General features: G+C 33.2%; 2 protein-coding genes across 2 annotated transcripts; both read left to right on the top strand.

Moving 5' to 3' along the window:
* LOC149968690 (uncharacterized) lies at positions 1–27,043 on the top strand. Its single transcript, XM_090156046.1, has 2 exons — positions 1–66; positions 26,621–27,043. Exon 2 carries the CDS (start codon positions 26,666–26,668, stop codon positions 27,041–27,043), a length of 378 nt encoding a protein of 125 aa, XP_090012172.1. The 5' UTR covers positions 1–66; positions 26,621–26,665.
* LOC149968691 (uncharacterized) lies at positions 1,898–3,405 on the top strand. Its single transcript, XM_090173234.1, has one exon. It carries the CDS (start codon positions 1,957–1,959, stop codon positions 3,349–3,351), a length of 1,395 nt encoding a protein of 464 aa, XP_090029360.1. The 5' UTR covers positions 1,898–1,956; the 3' UTR covers positions 3,352–3,405.

Genomic DNA, 27,043 nt, shown 5'->3' on the forward strand with positions numbered 1-27,043 from the left:
AGATTCGGTCAGATTATTTCCGGTGAGTTTTGTTCGAGCTTGTGGCTTTGTTTGTCTGTTTTTTTGGTAAGATTTATATTGCCAATTTATCTTATTTTACTGGAGAGATATTTTATGATTAGTACGGTTTACAATTTTTTAGTATTGAGTGTCAAGTATAGTCTTTTAGTTGGTTTCATATGGATTGTGTATCTCAAAATTTAGAGATTTTAGGCCTTGGCCATTTTACCTTTTCTCGATTTGGCGAGTTTATTTTAAAGTGACGTGAACCTGCTGAAATATAAATTGTAATATCGACTACGTGAAATTACCTATACGCTATAAGCCCTAGCTACCTATCTGTTGATGGCAGGTAAAGGTAGAAACTCATTTCTCGAGCCTGTATTTTCGGTTGAATTTTGTTATATTATGAAAAGGTGCACACCTAACTAATATGCTTATAAAAAGATTGTGCTGAATTAATTAATTTCTTTAACGGTTAATCTGAGAAATCGCGCCGCGTCTTCGACAGGGGATGATACCGCGTCTTCGACAGGGGATGATACCATACGGGTCCTTTTTGGTGTAATACCGGGAAGCATCTTAATACTCTTTACAGATGAGGCTTATTAACCCGGGTTTAGATCCCGTTTTTGAAACCAGAGCTTATTTGGCTATACTGAAATGTGCTCTTAAAATTTAACTTTGGTTTACTGAACCCAGTTTTATTAGCCTCGTCTGAATAGGGTATAAGGGTGTTTTTTTGCGAGGGCAGATCACTAGCATGACTATTAGGTCACCATCAAGTGATTAAATTTGATTTATTCATGATTAAATCGGATTAAATCGCGATTGAAATGATTAAATCGTGATGGAAATGATTAGAACGTGATTGAAAGATTAAATTGCGACTTAAATGATTAAAATGATTATATCTCGATTAAAATGATTAAATCTCGTTTAAAATGATTAAATCAAGATTAAAAATGCTAGTCGAGCAGCCGCCGCCGTCAGCTGCTGCACTGATAAGGGAGAGACGATGAGATAATCGCCCACTAGGTGCGCTCTCGTCAGCGGTTAAGAAAAGCAAAAGCATGTGTGTTGATTTCGCCCATATTTACTCGATATTTACCGCAAAAATTATTATTAAACCCTTAGAAAAACACTACTTGTCTTAGTATTTTACGGGGTATTTTATTAAGTTCATTGATGTTAAAAATTAGACTACTAACCAATTAAAATATGAAATCACGATTGAAAAGGTATCGATTGATTAAATCTTGATTAAATTGTATACGTCATGATTAAATTAATTAAAGCAAGTGTCGGCTCTTGTATAATTGCGTTCTTTATCGACATTTGTCGCCACCGTGCAAATTTTAACAAGTTGATTAGGCACATTACCCAGCATAATTTACCTATATGGCCTGGCCAAAAAGCATGCTTTTAGCTCATTGGGTAATCGTAATAACGTATCAGAAGGATTACTTGTAATCACGTGCTCATTCAACCTCGCTTGGATTGGCTTTTCGGCAAACACGTAATTGTCGACTTGAAAATAAACGATAAAACGTTTTTGAAAGTCGATACTAGGTGGAAGCACTTTCCCGGCGATCTGAGCAACCATAGCCATCTTTGCTACATAGACCCAATCAAAAATAACGTAGGCAATGATAGAGCCGACACTTGCTTTAAATCGTGATCAAAATGATTAAATCGTGATTAATATGATTTAATCATGATTAATTTGTTAATCTAATCATGATTGTTAGGCCACTCAAAAGCTAAGCGATCTGCCCTTCGGTTTTCGATAGAGCAGTTCTTTCTTAAATAATAAATAATTAGCAGAAGAGTCATGTGTATAAGTTCGTCCGTCCTAGTTCAATTTCGCTAATTTTTTATTTGTTGTAGGCCTTTGTATAAGCAACTCCAGTTCATAAATCCTAAAGAGCCTTGGATTCGGAGTAAAACTTCCAAATGAGCAGCCGAGAAGAGAAAATGCATAAGTGCTCAGAATGCGTCTACGCAACGAACAAAAAAAGTAATTTTATTCACCACAGAAGAACTCACACTGGCGAGAAACCCTTCCAGTGTGACCAGTGTCGCTACGCATGTGCGTGGAAGAGGGATTTGATTCTACACAGAAGAACTCACACGGGCGAGAAACCCTTCCAGTGCGACCAGTGTAGCTACACTTGTGCATGGAAGGGTTGTTTGATTCACCACAGAAGAACTCACACGGGCGAGAAACCCTTCCAGTGTGACCAGTGTAACTACGCATGTGCACGGAAGAGGGATTTAATTCCACACAGAAGAACTCACACGGGCGAGAAACCCTTCCAGTGCGACCTGTGTAGCTACACATGTGCATATAAGAGGAATTTGATTCCCCACAGAAGAACTCACACGGGCGAGAAACCCTACCAGTGTGACCAGTGTAACTACGTATGTGCATGGAAGGGGTGTTTGATTCACCACAGAAAAACTCACACGGGCGAGAAACCCTTCCAGTGTGACCAGTGTAACTACGCATGTGCACGGAAGAGGGATTTAATTCCACACAGAAGAACTCACACGGGCGAGAAACCCTTCCAGTGTGACCAGTGTAGCTTCACATGTGCATATAAGAGGAATTTGATTCCCCACAGAAGAACTCACACGGGCGAGAAACCATTCCACAGTAAAAAGTGTAACTATACTTCTTCGCTAAAGTCACATTTGATAAGCCACAAACGAACACACGCGGAAAAAAATCCCTTTGGATGTACAAAGTGTGGATATCGGGTCAAACATAAGAGCAATTTACTTCGCCACGAAAGAGCACATCTCTCTCAGGGGGCAAAGGCCCACAAATGCCCCACTTGCGACCGGAACTTCGCTACAAATAAAAACCTTCAAGCACATATTCGAATTCATGGTCCATCTGGAATCCAGATTTGCGCTTCGAACAGTCACCACAAAGAACGAGTGCGCCAATCACAGCCACGTGCATTTGACCTCTCTGGTGGTCAAAGAGGAAGTAGGTATTGTTTGGTGCGACTGCGACGTATGACGAAGGAACAGATTGAATCTCTCACTGAAATGTCCCATTGCGTCCACACCGTGAAACCGGAAGTTTCTCAACCTAACGCAGACACCCCAACCGTCGAGAGAGTAAGTGTGTTTGGTTCCGATTGCGTCAACATCGATGTCAGCATCGTCAAACAAGAGCCATTTTACGACTTCATCGAGCAAGTTCCGATTGCGACAGTCGTAACGAGAGAAGAGTTGGAATTTCGACCAATTGGGTTCAAAAATGAGGGTGTCCCCAGGAACCCAAACACCCAGATCAAGATCGAGTTCCCTCTCGAAGAAGAAATTTTTAATGGATAAAAGACATTGATATTTATATTTTCATTTGTTCGTAGTTAATTAGAGAGAGGTTGAGCAAGGGAAATACTTTTCAATACATATTTTTTAAACTTAACAATAGCAATGAAAGTATTTTGAATTTTACATTTTTTTGAAATATTGATCTTAAATTAATTCGTATTTAAATTAATTAAATATTAGATTTGAGATGTTTCAGTTTTTAATTTTTATTGAACATTAATTGTTATGTCAACGTAAATGGTATTTACAGGTGTTACTCATCCAGGAATTGTTTTGGACGATGGTAGAGTGGCCAGTAAGTGTGTTGAAGGCGCACTCCGCAGAAAACTAGATGTAATATCTAAGTATATAATTATTACCTGTACTTTAGTGATTGAAGTTCTCTGTTTCAATTTTATTAGGGTTTAGCGATATTAAAGTAGATTAGTCCATAATTAAAAGGGATAATTTATCCCTTTTAATTATGGACTAATCTACTTTTTCGCGTATTTTATCATTCGTCAGAATTTATAGCCCGGTGTACCTAGGAACAGGGGCCATACCACCGGAGGCCTATCATCATAGTGCCCTACGCCAGCGTCCCCCTAATCAGGACTGGTGACAAATCCAGCATGGGTAGTAGTACCCTACTACTAATGGTCGCACCTTAGACGCAAGCCACTAACCCAGCAGAAGGTTCAGCAATGGGTGGACCAAGTAAGAGTGGAGTAAGAGTGGCTGCTGTAGTCATACCCTTTGAGTGAGCTCCTAAACGGCACACAGCGGTCCACATAACCCGGCACAGCTGGCACCGGAGTTTCCGGTGAGTTCCAAAAGGCCGGGAGGCACGCCGCCCCACAGCAGGCTGAGGCTACCCAATCCGCCGAGGCGGCCAGTATGCCTAGACCCTCTCCGTTAGCCTGAGCTGAAGCTCAGTTTCCAGCCCAAACTTGACCGAAGTCGGAGGTGGAGATAAGACCATTTGATCAGAGCTAACACCTTCCAGTGTGTCACCGCCCTTATGGGTTACAAGGGCCGGACCCCGACTCCCCGGTAAAGCCACCAGTTATTGCACACACTAACCGATTTAGGGCCTGATTATTAGGACACCCTCACATGACTAAATCATGATTATATATAGTTAAAATCAAATTTTTTGCTTTGGCTGTGCTACACCCAGCAACAAGAGTGTCCTGCATCACGGGAACCCCTGAAATTCTAAGTACAGCGTCCCACTTTAATAGCCGCCGTCAGTTCCGTTAATTTAGTTTGCTTGAAATTTATTGAACCTTTAGTATAGGTAAAATCTAAAATGACCATCAGCCGTTTAAAAATTTAATTTCACAGATTTTTTTATGGATTTGGTGAGGGTTCTAGGCGAATTTTCAATTATTTAACTATATTTAAGATAATAAAATTATCTGAAATCGGGTCCTAGGGATAGTAGCGTACTTACAGTTTTTGGACATACTCTCCTCACCCTTATTACACCTGAAATAATAAGGGCCTCCGTACCTCAAGAACATGCTGTACCGTCGCTACACCTCTGCCTAGTCTAGGCTATGTCCTTACCAATCAATTGGATACCCGGGCATCGATAGTTAACAAAATAATAAAAAATACGACGATCAGAGATAAGTTTAATTGAATCGAAGGAAATAATAAAGGGCTTAATTATGTCTAATGTAGAGCTGAATTTTCGGTGTTACCTGAACATTGTGAGTCGTATATTGCTTAATATGTAATTGATCGTTTGAAAGGAAATAGAACCTGAGGTATTTGGTGTGGAACTTCAACATTGCCCGCTTCCTCGTATGGGTTTTAATATTTAGGCGCTATTTCGTGAATTCTTGCTCAAATTGTGACGCGGTCTTCCGTAAATAACGCATGTTGGTTAAATTCCCTTTCAAATATTTGACAATGTTGGAATTGTAAATTTGGTCTCAAAACATTTAGCTTCATTTCCCGCTACTATAGAACCCTAGGTGGTTCAGTTATTTTCAGTGACGGCTGAATTTGTCATTTGAAAGGCGGTCAAAAAATTTTATCTAGCATTTTAATACTTTTAAATTCCCGTATAATAATTGGCATTTTCTAATGGACAAAGAAATTGAAATGTAGACGCTGAATCTCCATATTAAGCTTTAAGAATAATAAAAATGAGGGGCCTACTTATTTCTAAATAATCTCAGCGCCACCTAGTTTGTGGGCCCCCCTTGTCTTCTGGGCCCTGTGCGGTCGCACCTTCCTAGTTACGGCACTGCCACCAACCTCCTACGCACTGTAACCCGGACACTTGAAATAATGGCTTTAAAAGTCGCTTGATGACTAAGGCCTAAGGTGGTGCCTTGGATATTAGCTGATTATTATAATTATAATGGTAACGTACGATTATGTGTATAATTCAAGAAATCGCTACAAGGGTAGCGCAATTTTGGGACAATATTTAATTATATATATATATATATATATATATATATATCTCTTAACTTGAAGTAGAAGGAAAGTAAGGTCGACACGCCAGTCCCGGGATCGGGATCGTAAGGATCCGAGATTTAAGGGGTGAAATGGGGGTAAAATCGTCGAAAAGTCAATGTATTTATGATATTTCTTGCGACGATTTGTTTTCCCGTATATCAACATATTGTGTCCAGGCCAACTTGTTCATTTATCTACGCTTATCTCGAAAGATACTTGAACGTATATCTTATCAAGTTTTATCGTACGGAATAAGTTGAAATGATGTAAAAATTGATAACCTAGGCGACGCGTGCGCAGATTACCCCGGGGGACGCGGTTAATTTGAATTTAATAGTGTTTTGACGTCATGGAATATTCGTTGTTAAAGTAGAATGGAAATATTTTTAAACTTCATTTTAATATCATTGTAGTACGCTTGGCACTTGAACCAATCTCACGAGTATTTCTTAAAACGAATATCTCGATCGCGTTTTATCGTACGAAATAAGTGGAAATTATGTAAGTTGTATGATACTTGATAACCTAGGCAGGAAGATAGCGCGCGCGTGCGCGGATTACCTGGGAGGCGGGGATTGCCCGGGCGCGCGGTTAATTTGAATTTAAAACATGGATTCCCTCTCCGAAATAATTCATGTAACCAAAATTGGACCGCAAAATTTTTTTCTTTTTAGGGGAATCTCTATGGGAGTTTAACATTACAATAAAGCTAATAGGTCCAGTTTGGGGTACTTTTGGTCCAAAATGGGGTACATAGGGCCGAAAATGGTGACTTTGGTCGTTTTTAGGGTACTTTTGGTCTATTTTGGTCCATTTTTGGGTACATCAGAAAAGCAGTTGGAAAAACGAAGAGCCTTATTTTTTTTTCCACCCATCTCCAAACTCCAAAAAATTATTGCTATAATTTATTTATCCCTTCCGTAGGTATAAAATAAGATAAAAACCACTTACCTATATTTTAATTACGGTAAATTAAAAATACTTAATTAGTGTACTAAGTTACGTTTAAAAGAACCTTTTGTAACAATTCCAATATGTAAATATAGGTATAAGGATTGAAAAAAAAGTGGTTTTACTGATAAACTCTAAAGGAATTTAACTTTAAAGGGTATCTTAGATTATTGTTTTTAATTTTATTCAAGTTGAAAACGTATTAAGAGTCCTTCAAAGTACTATAAAAGGATTTTATTTACGAACTTAATTCATATTTTCTTCAAACTTTCAATTCGCTTTTATTACTATTTAAATACGGTAAAATATAATTCTTATACACAAATATAGTCAGAAAGATACTATAAAAAACTAAAATTAAAATTAAATTAAATTTGTGTGGATAAGATTTGTAAATATCATTTTGAAACTAGTAACTTTCACGCTTTATTTAAGTCAAGCCAATAAAAACAATTACCTATATTTTAAATACGGTAAAATATAAATACATTTCCGATATGTAAATAGGTAGAATCCTTTTTCTTCTTTTAATACGACAACACACAACTCTGATACGCAAATATATAAAGAAAATAAAAAAAAAATTTACTCTACGTTCGATACGTTAAAATACATTTCCGATACACAAATATAGATAAAGAAATACTATAAAATGTAAAAAGGTAGAAAAATACTATACATTAACCATTATGAATTTAAGCTTACAACATCCTTCACGTATAGAGCATAACATATATGTTCAGAGTTAACTTGTTTCCTCGTTATCTTTATCGCATGTGTTTTAAATAGCGTATGGAATAAGTTAAGAATGTACTGAAATGGTGTATGTTTAAACCTCGTAGAATAAAGAGTAAAACATATGTTCAGAGTCGGCTTGATTACTAAAGCGAATAACACAGAGACGTTTCCGGTGTAGTCACGTAGGAAGAAAAATACTACAACACTCTCTATACTCTACATTCAACACGTTAAAATATAATTCCGAAATGCCAATATAGGTAGTAAAATACTACAAAATCTCTATACTTTACCTTCAATACGTTAAATTACATTCCAATATGTAAATATAGGAGGAAAAATACTACAAAAGCCTCTTTTCTTGGCGTTCAATATGTTAAAATAGATTTCTGAAATGCAAATGTAGGTAGTAAATACTACAAAATCTCTATACTCTACCTTCAATACGTTAAATTACATTCCAATATGTAAATATAGGTAGTAAATACTACAAAAGCCTCTTTTCTTGGCATTCAATATGTTAAAATAGATTTCTGAAATGCAAATATAGGTAGTAAATACTACAAAAGCCTCTTTTCTTGGCGTTCAATATGTTAAAATAGATTTCTGAAATGCAAATATAGGTAGTAATTACTACAAAAGCCTCTTACTCTACGTTCAATACGTTAAATTAATGATATGCCTCCGATCGAATCGTTCATTTTTTCCTATTTAAATATACGCATTTAAATTAGAATTGCTTCTAGTGTTCGGCAGTCGATTAATTTTTATCCACAAACTTTCCGATTTATTTAAAAAACGTTGGTAAAAAGAATATCATTTTAACTTATTTAATTGTGTTTTTTACCCAACCAAGCATTTATTTGAATAACCAATAGTTAAATAAAAATTGTTAAATGTTTAAATAATCGAAAGTGAACAAGCCTATTTTTTAAATAAAACAAACAGACTTTAGAGTTGATAAGATTTGTAAATATCATTTGAAACTAATAATTTTCACGCTTTATTTAAGTCAAGCAATTACATTTTTAAAAATGAAAGAAGTTAAACAATATAAAAATTTGTTAATATTGTAAATATTTTTAGGTAATAAAGAAATTAAGAAATGTTTTAATTAAAATATCTTTCATTTTCTACTACATTTTTAAAAATAAAAGAAGTTTAACAATATAATTATTCTAATATAATTTCAAAATCAGGTATTATTTAAAGTACAAATGCATAATTTAGTGAAGCAATTCTTATTTAAATACTTTTATTTAATTAATTTGTGTATCTGAAATGTATTTATTGAAAAATAAGTGGGTTTTACTATTTATCGGGTAATTCCATGCCAAATCACCCGTTTTCGGAAAAAGTTTCCCACGGCACCATGCGCGATTTCGACGTTACTTTACACGTTAGTAATATAGATAGTTTTAGTGGGAAATACAAATTTTTAGCCCAAAATTCAACGTAGTTTTTAAAATATGATTTTTTGAAATAATGATGTCTAGGGTGTACATTTTCGAAATGCCGAAAATCTTGGTATGTGCGTACGAATAACTCAAAACGTATTCAAGATAGACCCACGAAACTTTTTATACTATAAATAAAGGTAACAGTGAGTAACTAGAAAGTTTTTTTCCGAAATCTATAAATTAAGTTTTTAAAAAAAAATATTTGAAAATGGCGATTTTAACTGAAATTTCGTTTTTTGAGGTATACTAAAGATGATGTTGTCGCCAAGATATTAAATCGGATATAAATATGAGAGTTGATATTATGTTAAATGGACCCAATGAACACGAAAATAGCGCTGAAAGAAATCTCAGGAATTTAGTTTTTGAGTTATAGCTACGTGAACCGACCTATTTTTTGAAAAACTACCAAACATGGTAGTGATTGCGGCAAAATTACGGTACGTAGGGAGTTGAAAATCAAAAAAAGGTTGCCACCGCTAAAAAGCTAAGGTTTTAAGCTACAAAATACGTAAGTAAAAAAGTTGTTTATGGGAGACCTAAATAACCAAAATCAAGATTCAATTTTAACTTATTTCAACTTGCTACGTAAGTTCCAAAACTTCGCACACGTGGCGCGGCAAACTATAACGTTTGTTTCTAGTTTCTACTCTTAGATATTCCTTTTTTACGGATTATGTCGTGGGCTTATCAGATTATAAACAGATAAACTAAAGATTTGGTCTGCTACAAACTTCCAAAATATCGTCTAGTCACAGTATACAGGGTGTTAACTAAAAAACGATACAGAGCCAATTACTCAAAATGTGTTTTATGTAAGAATTTGAAATTTGCAGGTTACATAGAGGGTGCAGGGGGACAAATGACAATGGAAATTTCAATGACCTTGAACCAGGTCTGTAAGGTCATTCAAATTTTATCTCTAGAATCATTAGGATTAAAAGAATGGTTCCAATTCGAAATGTGCTCTACGTTTAATTTTAAGTCTAAACAGCTAAAATGGATGTTTTTTAACATTTTGTGTACACCACATGAACATTTCTTCAGGTTTTTTGTATTTGGGAGGTTTTCGTTGCCTGTAGGCTCGCCTTGGCCACTAGCCGTTTCACGGTACCCCCAATTCTAACTTTAGAATTTATTTCAATTACTTATTTAGTTTCTTTTGTGTTTAAAACATTTAAACTAAACAAATGTTAATAAAAGTACTTGGTACGTCTTAAATCAATTAATTAACGTTTATTTTGGGGTTTTATTGGTTTATTTACCTCGGGTAAAAAGTAATTTGACTTAAAAAACCTTGGCGGGCATTTTCCTAATTAGAACCATTCTTAAGTTCTTAAGTTCGTTTATTGCAAAATGGTTCTCGAGATAAATTTTGAATGACCTTGAGCTAATGTTTCAAGGTCATCACAAGTTACAATGTACGAACTCAGTTTAGAGTTTCACGACAATTTTGATTCATTACATCTGGTAGTTTTCGATTGATAAGCCCTTAAAGGTCGTGTCTTGATTAGAATACCACACACGACCTTATTGTTTTTGGTCTAACATTTCTCGGCTTCCCATTAGTCAAATTAGATCGGGTCAAAGCTGTTTAGACTGAAAATTAAACGTAGAACACATTTCTAATTGGAACCATTCTTTTAATCCTAACGATTCTAGAGATAAAATTTGAATGACCTTGAAGACCTGGTTCAAGGTCATTGAAATTTCCATTGTCATTTGTCCCCCTGCACCCTCTATGTAACCTGCAAATTTCCAATTCTTACATAAAACACATTTTGAGTAATTGGCTCTGTATCGTTTTTTAGTTAACACCCTGTATACTGTGACTAGACGATATTTTGGAAGTTGGTAGCAGACCAAATCTTTAGTTTATCTGTTTATAATCTGATAAGCCCACGACATAATCCGTAAAAAAGGAATATCTAAGGGTAGAAACTAGAAACAAACGTTACAGTTTGCCGCGACACGTGTGCGAAGTTTTGGAATTTATGTAGCAAGTTGAAATAACTTAAAATTGAATCTTGATTTTGGTTATTTAGGTCTCCCATAAACAACTTTTTTCTTTACGTATTTTGTAGCTTAAAATCTTAGATTTTTAGCGGTGGCAATATTTTTTTGATTTTCAACTCCCTACGTACCGTAATTTTGCCGCAATCACTGCCATGTTTGGTAGTTTTTCAAAAAAATAGGTCGGTTCACGTAGCTATAACTCAAAAACTAAATTCCTGAGATTTCTTTCAGCGCTATTTTCGTGTTCATTGGGTCCATTTAACATAATATCAACTCTCATATTTATCTCCGATTTAATATCTTGGCGACAACATCATCTTTAGTATACCTCAAAAAACGAAATTTCAGTTAAAATCGCCATTTTCAAATATTTTTTATTAAAAACCTAATTTACAAATTTCGGAAAACAAACTTCCAAGTTACTCCCTGTTACCTATATTTATAGTATAAAAAGTTTCGTGGGTCTATCTTGAATACGTTATGAGTTATTCGTACGCACATACCAAGATTATCGGCATTTCGAAAATGTACACCCTAGACATCATTTTTCCAAAAAATCATATTTTAAAAACTACGTTGAATTTAGGGCTAAAAATTTGGATTTCCCACTAAAACTATCTAACTTACTAACGTGTAAAGTAACGTCGAAATCACGCATGGTGCCGTGGGAAAATTTTTCCGAAAACGGGTGATTTGGCATGGAATTACCCCATAACGGTTTTTTATATATATATATATATATATTGGAATTGTTACAAAAGGTTCTTTTAAACGTAACTTAGTACATTAATTTATTTTGGAAGTTCAAAACGTATTAAGAGCCCTTCAGAGTACTATAAAAGGATTTCATTTACAAACTAAATTAATATTTTCTTCAAACTTTCAATTCGTTATAATTTGAATTTAAATGAAAACATCATGGATTATAGGTGCGTAATCTACTATTAGACCGAACGGATTAAAAATACTTAAAGTAAGTGGTTTTACTGATAAACTCTAAAGGAATTTTGGAATTTTCTAGAATAGCAAAGAAAAACTAAAACGTAAACCAAGTTTAAAACGAAACTAATAACTGGGAGAAAGGTTGAAGTAAGTAATTTTTTTGATTTTTCGTTTTTTAATTTTTGAGTTCCCTATATTATTATAAACTAAATTAAATATAATTTTTGAAAATTTGTGATAAAAGATCTGCTCCTTCGTGTTTTACATATATTTAAAAACTCGAGATTTTAATGAATGGTTTTGAAAGCATGAAAAATATAGCAGATCCTTTGATTTTAATTGTAGTTAGTAGTTACTTAAAAAAAGGTCGCTAGCTGACTTGGAGCTAGTGTAGTTAAATTTTAAAAATGTGTATTTTAAATTTTGTTTGTAAAAGTTTTTTTTGAAAAAGTTTAGTATTATAGTTTAAATTTATTAAATAAAATAAAATATAAAATATACATTTGGTTTAGTATTTTACTATTGCAAGGAAAATTAATAGTAATTTCAATTACTTTTTTAGTTTTTTTTTTGACAAATATGCAAACTATTTAGTTATTTCAAAAACAAATACGTCGAATTATTTGGTATTCGAAATACTATTGGTTAGTTTTTATATCTTTAATTTTATTTTTCAGAACAATTTCTCTTTGTCAAGCTTCTTCTAACTTTAATTTAGATGGCCTTAAAGCCAAGTATTTAACAAATGTTGTAACCAAGTAGATGGGGCTTTAAACAATTTTTCAGTCATGTAGTCAAGGAAATGTTCAAATATACGTGTATTTGGTCATTTTGATGGTCAAATAGCCCAGTATGGAACTGCGAGATGATAGTAAGACATTGAGACGCGTGTGGCGCCCGTGCCCCAGCGTCCGCGCCCTCGCCCTGATGGTGCCCCGAGGCTCCGTCGACGTCTGAAATGTGAAATGGGGCACCGACGGGGCTGGCGCGGACGCTGGAGCACGGGCGCCACCCGCGTCTCAATGTCTGACTATCATCTCGCAGTTCCATAATGGGCTATTTGACCATCAAAATGACCAAATACACGTATATTTGAACATTTCCTTGACTACATGACTGAAAAATTGTTTAAAGCTCCATCTACTTGGTTACAAAATTTGTTAAATACTTGGCTTTAAGGCCATCTAAATTAAAGTTAGAAGAAGCTAGACAAAGAGAAATTGTTCTGAAAAATAAAATTAACGATATAAAAACTAACCAATAGTATTTCGAATACCAAATAATTCGACGTATTTGTTTTTGAAATAACTAAATAGTTTGCATATTTGTCAAAAAAAAAACTAAAAACGTAATTGAAATTACTATTAATTTTACTTGCAATAGTAAAATACTAAACCAAATGTATAATTTATATTTTATTTTATTTAATAAATTTAAATTATAATACTAAACTTTTTCAAAAAAAACTTTTACAAACAAAATTTAAAATACACATTTTTAAAATTTAACTACACCAGCTCCAAGTCAGCTAGCGACTTTTTTTTTAAGTAACTACTAACTACAATTAAAATCAAAGGATCTGCTAAATTTTTCATGCTTTGAAAACAATTCATTAAAATCTCGAGTTTTTAAATATATGTAAAACACGAAGGAGCAGATCTTTTATCACAAATTTTCAAAAATTATATTTAATTTAGTTTATAATAATATAGGGAACTCAAAAATTAAAAAACGAAAAATCAAAAAAATTACTTCAACCTTTCTCCCAGTTATTAGTTTCGTTTTAAACTTGGTTTACGTTTTAGTTTTTCTTTGCTATTCTAGAAAATTCCAAAATTCCTTTAGAGTTTATCAGTAAACTCACTTACTTTAAGTATTTTTTTTAATTAGTTCGGTCTAATAGTAGATTACGCACCTATAATCCATGATGTTTTCATTTAAATTCAAATTATAACGAATTGAAAGTTTGAAGAAAATATTAATTTAGTTTGTAAATGAAATCCTTTTATAGTACTCTGAAGGGCTCTTAATACGTTTTGAACTTCCAAAATAGATTAATGTACTAAGTTACGTTTAAAAGAACCTTTTGTAACAATTCCAATATATATATATATATATATATAAAAAACCGTGATAAATAGTAAAACCCACTTATTTTTCAATTAATACATTTCAGATACACAAATTAATTAAATAAAAGTATTTAAATAAGAATTGCTTCACTAAATTACGCATTTGTACTTTAAATAATACCTGATTTTGAAATTATATTAGAATAATTATATTGTTAAACTTCTTTCATTTTTAAAAATGTAGTAGAAAATGAAAGATATTTTAATTAAAACATTTCTTAATTTCTTTATTACCTAAAAATATTTACAATATTTACAAATTTTTATATTGTTTAACTTCTTTCATTTTTAAAAATGTAATTGCTTGACTTAAATAAAGCGTGAAAATTATTAATTTCAAATGATATTTACAAATCTTATCAACTCTAAAGTCTGTTTGTTTTATTTAAAAAATAGGCGTGTTCACTTTCGATTATTTAAACATTTAACAATTTTTATTTAACTATTGGTTATTTAAATAAATACCACTTTTATTCAAATAAATGCTTGGTTGGGTAAAAAACACAATTAAATAAGTTAAAATGATATTCTTTTTACCAACGTTTTTTAAATAAATCGGAAAGTTTGTGGATAAAAATTAATCGACTGCCGAACACTAGAAGCAATTCTAATTTAAATGCGTATATTTAAATAGGAAAAATGAACGATTCGATCGGAGGCATATCATTAATTTAACGTATTGAACGTAGAGTAAGAGGCTTTTGTAGCAATTACTACCTATATTTGCATTTCAGAAATCTATTTTAACATATTGAACGCCAAGAAAAGAGGCTTTTGTAGTATTTACTACCTACATTTGCATTTCAGAAATCTATTTTAACATATTGAACGCCAAGAAAAGAGGCTTTTGTAGTATTTTTCCTCCTATATTTACATATTGGAATGTAATTTAACGTATTGAAGGTAAAGTATAGAGATTTTGTAGTATTTTACTACCTATATTGGCATTTCGGAAGTATATTTTAACGTGTTGAATGTAGAGTATAGAGAGTGTTGTAGTATTTTTCTTCCTACGTGACTACACCGGAAACGTCTCTGTGTTATTCGCTTTAGTAATCAAGCCGACTCTGAACATATGTTTTACTCTTTATTCTACGAGGTTTAAACATACACCATTTCAGTACATTCTTAACTTATTCCATACGCTATTTAAAACACATGCGATAAAGATAACGAGGAAACAAGTTAACTCTGAACATATATGTTATGCTCTATACGTGAAGGATGTTGTAAGCTTAAATTCATAATGGTTAATGTATAGTATTTTTCTACCTTTTTACATTTTATAGTATTTCTTTATCTATATTTGTGTATCGGAAATGTATTTTAACGTATCGAACGTAGAGTAAATTTTTTTTTTATTTTCTTTATATATTTGCGTATCAGAGTTGTGTATTGTCGTATTAAAAGAAGAAAAAGGAACTTTTCATAGTGTAATTCTACCTATTTACATTTTACCGTATTTAAAATATAGGTAATTGTTTTTATTGGCTTGACTTAAATAAAGCGTGAAAGTTACTAGTTTCAAAATGATATTTACAAATCTTATCCACACAAATTTAATTTAATTTTAATTATAGTGTTTTATAGTATCTTTCTGACTATATTTGTGTATAAGAATTATATTTTACCGTATTTAAATAGTTATAAAAGCGAATTGAAAGTTTGAAGAAAATATGAATTAAGTTCGTAAATAAAATCCTTTTATAGTACTTTGAAGGACTCTTAATACGTTTTCAACTTGAATAAAATTAAAAACAATAATCTAAGATACCCTTTAAAGTTAAATTCTTTAGATTTTATCAGTAAAACCACTTTAAGTATTTTTTCAATCCTTATACCTATATTTACATATGGGAATTGTTACAAAAGGTTCTTTTAAACGTAACTTAGTACACTAATTAAGTATTTTTAATTTACCGTAATTAAAATATAGGTAAGTGGTTTTTATCTTATTTTATACCTACGGAAGGGATAAATAAATTATAGCAATAAATTTTTGGAGTTTGGAGATGGGTGGAAAAAAAATAAGGCTCTTCGTTTTTCCAACTGCTTTTCTGATGTACCCAAAAATGGACCAAAATAGACCAAAAGTACCCTAAAAACGACCAAAGTCACCATTTTCGGCCCTATGTACCCCATTTCGGACCAAACGTACCCCAAACTGGACCTATTAGCTTTATTGTAATGTTAAACTCCCATAGAGATTCCCCTAAAAAGAAAAAAAACTTGCGGTCCAATTTTGGTTACATGAATTATTTCGGAGAGGGAATCCATGTTTTAAATTCAAATTAACTGCGCGCCCGGGCAATCCGCGCCTCCCAGGTAATCCGCGCACGCGCGCGCTATCTTCCTGCCTAGGTTATCAAGTATCATACAACTTACATAATTTCCACTTATTTCGTACGATAAAACGCGATCGAGATATTCGTTTTAAGAAATACTCATGAGATTGGTTCAAGTGCCAAGCGTACTACAATGATATTAAAATGAAGTTTAAAAATATTTCCATTCTACTTTAACAACGAATATTCCATGACGTCAAAACACTATTAAATTCAAATTAACCGCGTCCCCCGGGGTAATCTGCGCACGCGTCGCCTAGGTTATCAATTTTTACATCATTTCAACTTATTCCGTACGATAAAACTTGATAAGATATACGTTCAAGTATCTTTCGAGATAAGCGTAGATAAATGAACAAGTTGGCCTGGACACAATATGTTGATATACGGGAAAACAAATCGTCGCAAGAAATATCATAAATACATTGACTTTTCGACGATTTTACCCCCATTTCACCCCTTAAATCTCGGATCCTTACGATCCCGATCCCGGGACTGGCGTGTCGACCTTACTTTCCTTCTACTACTTGAAGAGCTTGTTATAATCGATTTGTTGACCCCAGAAAAAGTAGGCTATAGCCTCCTCATGGGGCAGTTATCGATGGTAATACTTCACCTGACGATGTAAAATGTAGAAATCAAACTGCGTAGCAATATGAATTAATTTTTAAACCATGTTTTCCAGATTTTACATTTTAAGGAACAATGTATTAATTTATACTTAAGCCTAGATCTCGCTTTCGTACAAATGCCACGGAAAAATATTCAGAAACCCAAAGGAAAAAATTAATTATTTTACGTTTCTGTTAACGTTTGATGTTTCGACGCGCACTTCAAATGGAAAATATTTTCTGAGATTTATCTTTAAGTTAAAGCCTTTGCGGTTTACTCTTCTGTCTTTTTTGTTGCAGTTTTATTTTTGTGCCATTTTTACTTAAGTTAATTTCACAAAATATGTACTATTTAAGAAAAATCATCAAAATACCGTTATTTACCAAAATATAATTTATTATTAAAAAATTTACTATTATTTACTCAAAATAGTAGAGAGTTAAATTGATTCGTACGTCTACACTTGTGTAGCTGGTTTAGGTTTAGGACAGTAAATCTAATAATCATATTTGCTGTACTCCAAAAGGGATGCACTGTTTCCATGATAGCGAAAATGAAACTTTCTTGTAGATTGTGTAGAGCCTTCAGAATGACGAGCTCTTATTAATTCTTGACTACTGTAGATTCATTGTCGGAAATATTAATATCTTCTTCCGTGGCTCGTGAAGCTGTTTATAGACCCTTCTCACTTTAAGTTTACCTCTCTTCGGCAACACTTCTACGAATAAGACGTTGCCATTTGCCCTCGGAGTACTGACACGGACCTTGTTCTTCAACAAACAATCGACCAAAAGAGATTAACCGTCTCAGAAGCGTCATAGAGTGGTTGACGTTCGCGCCTCGCCTTGTCAGCTATCAGAAGATAGGTTGTATGCGGAGGAGAAGAGCAACGGCGTCTATTTGTCTCATATTCAAGACTGGCAGTAACGGCTTCTAAAAGACCAGACATTTTTTAGACTGTCGGTAAAGAACTTAAACGACGTGGTCAAGAAAGATTTGAGTGACATGGTCTCTTGCTCATCAAGCAGTCCGGATTTCTTCCTTCGAGACCATTTCCCCATGATCAGTTCTATCTGCGAATGCAGCGAAACTATCTTGGTAGTACTCTCGATTAGAGCTTGCGCACTTGAGCAATTTACTCGTGTCATCCGGCATGTCAATTTCCGACAAATCTTTGGTTTGCAACGCGACAGATTCTAGTTGCAAGAGAGTGCATTCCTTTTCTTTCTCGGCCAACTGTCGACTGAGTTCGTCAATCAAATTCTGGAAATATTAATCATCGGTTGTAATTCGAGGTGGCAATGTCGAAATGAAAGCTCCGATGTCCTTACGCGACTGCAACCATTCAAGGAACTCGGATTTATTTTGGTAGCATTGTTTTTTAGCTAGATCGAGTATTTCGCGTTTTGGAGGAAGCTCCGCACTCAAGCAATATTTGGACAGTGCTGACATGACTATTTCCGTACAAGCCAAATAAAGCGCCATAATTCGCGAGGGATCCGTCGAGTTCACTTTCTTGACATACTACTTCTTCTGAGACCCAGTCAATGTTATGATCTTATGTTATGTTTTAAATAAGAGCTGCCAGTCCGTTATTTTTATCTAATGTTTTCCCCTTAGACTTATGCTCTCCTCTAAAATTACAGAGAACGAAAACAACAATCCAATCTCCTTCCTTAAACGTGCTATTGGTTTTTTAAGCTTGAAAAGCTACCGTTTAGAAAGAGCCTATGATACACCACTAGAAATTTACAAGAACCAGAAAAACTCATTTTTATGAAAGTCTCCCTGTGCTAAATAATAGGGAAGACTAGTAAAACTCTGATTGTTTTTTATTAAAATAAATGTAATTCTTTTTTACAGAGTTAAATATTTTACTGTGCAATAAATGATAATGAATAATGATAAATAATAAAAATAAAGAATAATAATAATAAATATTAATAATAATAATAAATTATAATAATAATAAATATTAATAATAATGATAATGTTAATTTCAGCAAAATGAGCCTGAAAAGATACGGGATTTTGGTTTGAAGGACCGCCTTCTAATATAGGCGTCTCAAATATACGGTTTTTAACTTCACGATCAATTTTATATACTACACCTGTTTTTTTTTAATTCATCTTCTTTAGGTTTATTTTTAATTACTTCTGACTTTAGAGTTTTATCGGTTTTATGAACTAGACTAACAATGTCATCTATGGCATATTTTGGTTTTGGTTTTAATTTCTAACTGAATTTGTATTGAATACCGAATCTAGTAGACCCATATTCATATATATTTGGTTTTTTTTTTAAATAATAAAACAAAATAACCACCGACACGCACTTAAGGCAGAGACAACAAACAATTGCCTCACGGGGTGCCCGAGGGAAAAGTGTTTAACACAGAGGCCGTGTTGCCCCTCTGGACGGCGATGCGTAGCGAGAGGAAAGCCACCGACCCATGCTTGCCAGGTACCTCCCTGATCCGTGAAGGGGAGACCATCCCGCCCGAAAGCTCCGAGAGTTTTAATGGCGACCGCAGTGAAAATAAACCGGTTTTCAAGGCCACGTATTTAGAATTCTTCCTAATTTTGGCCGGGGTTGCTGCCCGGAAGGAGTTCTTCAACAGGTAAAAACCCTAATGGGCAGATATTTGTGGGAGGATTCCAACCATGGTAGTCAAGGCCTGGGTTTTAGATATTTCGGATGCCCAATGTTTATAAATTGTTTCGTTAATTTAATTTTATCTTTTACCGGTTTTTACGAATTTGTTTAATAACGATTTTAAGATTTTTTTTATTTTATAGTTATGGGAAGATTAAAAAATTTTGAAACGTTTTTGTAAGGGTAAGTTTTTGATACAAACTACACTTAAAAGAATTATTATCATGGTATGACTAAAATGTCTAATAATGGCCTAAAATGTTTTAAAATAATAAAGTGTTTTGTATCTCTTCGTGTGTAAACTGTATATTTTTTAGGGAAGCCGTTAACTATATTTATTAACTTATTTATGTTCATTGTCCGAAGATTTCTTTTTATTTAAAAATAAGTCATCTACAAAGCCATTCCAAAGCTTAATAATTGTTTCCACTGTCCCCACTTTCATTAATAAATGTGTATTCGAATACCATTTTGGCAATACTATTTGAAGCGGGCTGGGGAATGGCTTAACAATTTTCGGGGTAGGTGTAATAGATGATCAGTAATAATTAATTTAAACGTACACCACGTTCCAACTATAAGAAGCGATAAAACGGTTAATATGTAAATATATAATATTAATTTTCTTAAATATGACACATGTCAGCGCTTTCACATTTACATGGTTTATACTTTAAAAAACGGCCGGTCAAATGGCTTAACAATTTTTGGGGTAGGCCTTAAAAAACTTTCATTTTTAATATTTTACTACATATAAAATAGTAAAAATAAACAAGTATTGCCTTTTCTGCAAATTAATTTTAATTTACTAAAAATTGACACATATCATCGCTTTTAAATTTACATAGTTTATACTATTTAATGCGGCCTGTCGAACGGCGTAACAATTTTCAGGGTAGGCATAATAGAAGATCAGTAATAATTAATTTAAACGTACCCCACGTTCCAACTATAAGAAGCGGGAAAACGGTTTATATGTTAACTATATAATTTTATTTTAGAATATTAAAATTATATAGTTTCCTGCTTCTTATAGTTGGAACGTGGGTTACGTTTAACCAGAAATACTCTATTAAATGGATAATGAAATCGGAAAATATAGTACCTTCAAACTATTCAACTTCCCCAAAACTACATTTTTTTCCAAATTACAGTCATTAGAAAAAAATTAAACCCAAATTTTAAGAAAATAAAAATTACGCCGAAAAAAGCAGACGCCGCCGACGGGAAATCGCCCTGTGTTTTGAAAATCCCGGAATCTGTACGGACACCCAATGAGAGGTGACGTTTTAACTTCAAAAGTCGCCTCTTATTGGTCGTCCGTAAAGATTCCGGGATTTTCAAAACACAGGGCGATTTCGCGTTGGCGGCGTCGGTTTTTTTCAGCGTAGTTTTTATTTTCTTAAAATTTGAGTTTAAATTTTTTCTAATGACTGTAAATTGGAAAAATATGTAGTTTTGGAAGCTGAATAGTTTGAAGGTACTTTATTTTCCGATTTCATTATCCCTTTAAACTTCTTTATCGTTTTTTTCATCGTGTACCCTGCTGTATCTGTACAAATATTTCTTGACACATTCCAGATTCTGACAGATTAATTCCGGTGAGTTTTGTGCGAGCACGGAGTTCGTGGCTTTGTCTGTCTGTTATTTTGGTAAGATTTATATTGTCAAATTATCTTATTTTACTGGCGAGGCGTTTTATGATTAGCACGGTTTACAACTTTTTTTAGTATCGAATGTCAAGTATAGTCTTTTAGCAGGTTTCGTATAAATTGCGTATCAAAAACTATAGAGATGTAAGGCCTAGGCGATTTTGCCGTTTTTCGATTTGGCGAGGGAGTTTATTTTAAAGTGACGTGAACCTGTTGAAATATAAACTGTAATCTCGACTATGGAATTACCTATACGCGATTTACGAGGTAACCGCCCCCTTTTTGGAGGATAGTGCTGTGGAAGCTACCGGCTTCGATGCACCGACAAGGAATGTCAGCCAATGAAAAAGGCGTGCCGACATCTTATGACGGCGCCCACAGAAATGCTCTCGTAAATCCCGTATACGCTATAAGCCCTAGCCACCTATCTGTTGATCGCAGGTAAAGGGAGAAACTCATTTCTCAAGCCTGTCTTTTCGGTTGAATTATGTTATATTATGAAAATGTGCACACCTAACTAATATGCTTTTAAAAAGATTGTGCTGATGATCCCTTACGGGTCTTTTTTGGTGTAATACAGATAAGCATTTAAAGGGGTTTTCGGCGAGGGGCATATCACTAGCATGATTATTAGGTCACCCTTAAGTGATTAAATCGGATTTATTCATGATTGAAATGATTAAATCGTGATTGAAATGATTAAATCGTGATTGAAATGATTAAATCGTGATTTGAAAGATTAAATTGCTACTAAAATGATTAGAAAGATTAAATCTCGTTTAAAATGATTAAATCTCGTTTAAAATGATTAAATCTCGTTTAAAATGATTAAATCTCGTTTAAAATGATTAAATCTCGTTTAAAATGATTAAATCTCGTTTAAAATGATTAAATCTCGTTTAAAATGATTTAATCAAGAATAAAATGATTATATCGTGATTAAAATAGTTAAATCGTGATCAAAATATTTAAATCGTGATTAAAATGATTAAATCGTGATTAAAATTATTAAATCAAGATTGAAACCCTTACCGCAAAAACTATTATTAAACCCTTAGAAAAACATTACTTTTCTTAGTATTTTACGAGGTATTTTATAAAGTTCATGGTTGTTAAAAATTAGACTACTAACCAATTAAAATATGAAATCAAGATTGAAAAGGTATCGGCAAGTTTAAAACAAAATGTTTAAAACACGTTTAAAACAAACATTTTAAACAAACACCAATTTCTTTTAAACGTTTTAAACTATCTGTTTTAAACATGTTTTGTACAAGGTAAATTTTTTGGTAAGATTTTGGTTATTCAATATAAATGGAAAAGGTTGAAAAAACCATTCCATTGTATTGATAACGGGTAGTTTGATTTTAAGATTTTCTGAAAAGAGTGACTGAAAGGGCTCGATATGATTTCATAAATTTCCTACCAGTGCAAAAACCTACGAATTTTGTCTTTTTGTTTAAATAGAATGTATATAGCTGTCAATATACATCTATTTGGGACACTACCTATGCACGAGATAAAAGTAGTGTTGCTGTTTACTCGGGTTGTGCCGGGTTTAAAGTAACAAGAAACACGGCCGGTCTGGACGGATCGGGTTAAAACCGACTAGGCGGCACTCCTAGATTTTTGGATGGAAGTTTTAAGATTAAAGAGGTATCTAAGTTCTTATTTTTTATAACATTGTTTATTTGTGATGATTTATGACTGCTGCAGACGTGCACATTTCAATAAACCAAAACTAAAAACAATGTGTGGATAACTAGCTATTTTCCCTTTTCCTAGTACTATGCGACCTAAAATTCCAGGTTGATAGCTATATTAAAAACCCTACTACAGGTTAGGTAGTATTTGCATGGGGCATCGAAAACCCTAAGGCCGTCAATGGTCGGTCAACAACGCTTCGCCAAATTCTTGGCTCGTTTAAATAAGCGTGTACTCTTTGGTTCTTCCCCTGTGAGTTTATTTATAATACCATAAGTGTCATAATTACCCTAAGTGGGCCACAGAAAATCTTCAATTTGAGCTTGTTCTAAACAGACCAAAGAAACGTAGGACTCGCGAATTCCGTACAAGTACCCTATATGGTATTTTTAATGCTCGCGCCGCAGACGCCGCTTCGCAAACACATTACGTAAATTTCGTCACTGGAAAAATGACGTCATTTACGTCACTTTCGTTAAAACAGGTATCATTGAAAATTTCATCTTATTGACACACTTAGGGTAATTAGGCCACTTATGATAATACGTTTAATGATACGTTATATTTCTTTAAATGAGTTTATTCGTGAGTCTGATTCTATTCTTAAGTATAATGAATAGTTTAAAACGTGTTTTAAACATAGTTTGATTATTATGTGTTTTTTATAGTGTTGTAAGTCGGAAAATTTTCCGCGGAAAATGACCGAGGCCTTTTTTCCGGAAAATTTTCCGTATTTTTCCGAAAAAAAATAAAAAAAGTTTTAATTCCATGATTAGTCTAATGTATTGTTTGCAAATTGAAATAAAGCGGTATTTTCGCCTCATTTTTTCGAATCTGAAAGTAAAACTAAACCTCTAGACTAGTTTAAACTGAATAACAATGTAACGCTATTAATGTTTTGTAGTATGTTTACTGATATTAGACATTTTATATCAATAAAAAGTTAAACACATTAAAAACCCTTAAAAGGTAATTTATGTTTCAAATTTTTCTTTTTCCGATTTTCGGAAAATTTTCCGCAATTCGGAAAATTTTCCGGAAACTTTTCTGGAAAATTTTCCGCATTTTATTTTTCCGGAAAATTAACATCCCTAGTTTTTTATTGTTTGATTTAAAAACAGTTAAAACAATGAATCTTGTTTAAAACAATAAAAAACATTGTTTTTGTTCTTTTTGAAAAAAAAAGGGATTTTGCCAACCCTGGGTATCGATTGCTTAAATCTTGATTAAATTGTATATATCTTGATTAAATTAATTAAATCGTGACTATATTGATTAAATCGTGATTTTATTGATTAAATCGTGATTATATTGATTTAATCGGGATTATATTTATTAAATCATTATTAAAATGATAAAATCGTGATTTAATTGATTTAATCGTGATTATATTGATTTAATCGGGATTATATTTATTAAATCATTATTAAAATGATAAAATCGTGATTTTATTGATTAAATCGTGATTATATTGATTTAATCGGGATTATATTTATTAAATCATTATTAAAATGATAAAATCGTGATTTAATTGATTTAATCATGATTAAATTTTTTATCTAATCATGATTATTAGGCCACTCAAAAGCTAAGTGATCTGCCCCTCGGTTTTCGATAGAGCAGTTCTTTCTTAAATAATAAATAATTAGCAGAAGAGGCATGTGTATATGATGAAGCCTATATTTAAGTGCACACAATTTTAGACCCTTTATATTCGTTTCGGGTATATGAAACATTTTTTTGGCGGGAAAATGGCCGCCAATATCTTCGTTATTATTACTTTTACAGCTATACTGTTAAATAGAAAAATAATTCTGAGCACGTTTTTGCCAGAATGTGCCTATGTGAATTTAGCGTCTGAGCAGTCTTTTCTGCGCAATCGCAGTGCCAATGCTTTTAGTACGGCTTCAATGTTTTTTTTTTCGAAATCTATAGTCTGCGGTGCCAACTTTCTACGCCATCTTGGAAAATGGCCCGAGTCTTCGATTCACCTTTAAATCCAAATCTATTTACCCGAACTCAACAAAAGAGGTGTCATTCTTCTTCAAATTGTCTTATCCGGCTGTATAATCTCTAAAAACGTCAAAGGTTAACCGGCTAACAAATTTAACATAGCTTTAAGTTATACCGAAAAACAGTATTTTTCTTCGATATCGCTTATTAATTAAAACTTTTAGTTATATGCCTAAGTATGCCTTTCCCACTAAAACTATCTAAATTATTATCGTGTAAGCTTTCGTCGGAATCGCGCACGGGACATTTGACATGGAGTGACCAAAATATAATTTGATGGATTTGCATGGGCAAAAAGGGAAACATCATGAACTGTGGCCGGGGGTTAGTTTCGTACACCTCCTTCTCATTGAACAAAACAAAATAAATAAATGAAATAAACCTACCTTTATTAATGTAAATTCAAATAATTTTGTATTTGTAGATGATTGTTAAGAATGATAAGTAATCTAATCATTTTCTTCCCTGACGACGTTTTCAACTGATACAAGCTAAAATGTACCAGAGAGTACAATCCGATAGTTAATCCATGATTAAATAGTCTTGATTTTATAACGTTGGTCAAACCTTGAAAACGGTTTTTATTGCCAAGTTTTGACGCGAAATTTTACTGAAGATATTTAAATGAAAAAATTATAAAAATTTGTGTTGTTTGTTTACATTTCTTTTATACGTTGCAAATCCTACGTTATCGATAAATTATTCTTTATTTTTTTAACAAATTAACGGTTTTCGCGCTAATAATTCTTAAAAAAAACCTCTAGAAATACCTAGAAAATTAATTTACAATAATAAAAGTAGCCGAAATTCCTCTAAGTTGGAAGTCTAGATATATTGGTATGTATCAGAGCAGGGTTGCCAAACGTCAGAGAATTAGGGAAAAGTCACTGAATTTCAAAATGAGCCAAGAAGATTAGGAAATTTTTAGAATTTGTAAAATGTCAGGGTAATAAAATTTGATCTTGACACTTTTTAAAGGTAGTTTTACTCTAGATCTATGATTAATTCTGTGATAATTATTTAGTTCCTTGAAAGTTTTGCTTTTTTTATTTTTTTGTACTGAAATATAAATTGTTTTAAATTTATTAACTTCAGTTAAAGTCAAATATTAAGTTCTGAATTGCCAAATTTTACCCTTAAAAAGTCAGGTAATTATCTTAAAATAACCAGGGAAAATCGGGGATTGGAATATAAAAATATTGTGGCAACCCTGCAGAGTTATTATATTCACTTAATTTCAATGTAGTATTGAAAGACAAAATTTCCGAAGTTGTGTAACCTTCTACACCAAACTTGTTACGGAGGCGTATGGTTTTATGCCGAAAATAAATAAACACAGAAGCATATGACCCCATCGGTAAAGAGTAAAGCACACGAAGAATCTTCTTCATAGGGTATACAATATTAAAGATAGGTTAATTCGACGAAAAGAAACGATCAGATATACTATACATATTTTGAAAATCCCACTAAAACTAATGAAATTTAAGGGTCATCAGTGTCTCTATTTCGACTTACTGGTACCCAATGATAAAGTTGTTCGACAACCCTAATTGATTTTCGCTAATATTTTAATTTTTATTTGTCTTAGGCTTTTGTATGAGCCACACCAGTTCATAAATCCAAAAGAGAGAAGATGCACAAATGCACAGAATGCGTTTACGAAACGAAGTATAAGAATAATTTATGTCGCCACAGAAGAACTCACACGGGCGAGAAACCCTTCCAGTGTGACCAGTGTGACTACGCGTCTACAAATAAGGGTAGTTTGATTTACCACAAGAGAAATCACACGGGCGAGAAACCCTTCCAGTGTGACCAGTGTAACTATGCGTCTGCACATAAAGGTGCATTGATTAACCACAGAAGAACTCACACGGGCGAGAAACCCTTCTCGTGTGACCAGCGTTTTAGCTTCGGTATTAGCTTGGCGTATTCTCGGGCGTATAGCAATCGATTTCAATTTCGACGGCTCGAATCGGCTCGAATTTGGAACTTGGAAGGCAAGGTTTGA

Source organism: Leiobunum rupestre, chromosome 1 (assembly GCF_980474605.1).
Source record: "Leiobunum rupestre chromosome 1, qqLeiRupe1.1.hap1, whole genome shotgun sequence".
In the NCBI taxonomy this organism is placed as follows: Eukaryota; Metazoa; Arthropoda; class Arachnida; order Opiliones; family Sclerosomatidae; genus Leiobunum; species Leiobunum rupestre.

Bases quoted from the DNA above. Each gene is read 5' to 3' on its own strand.
- LOC149968690 (XM_090156046.1), top strand. From the start codon at position 26,666: ATGCACAAATGCACAGAATGCGTTTACGAAACGAAGTATAAGAATAAT.
- LOC149968691 (XM_090173234.1), top strand. From the start codon at position 1,957: ATGAGCAGCCGAGAAGAGAAAATGCATAAGTGCTCAGAATGCGTCTAC.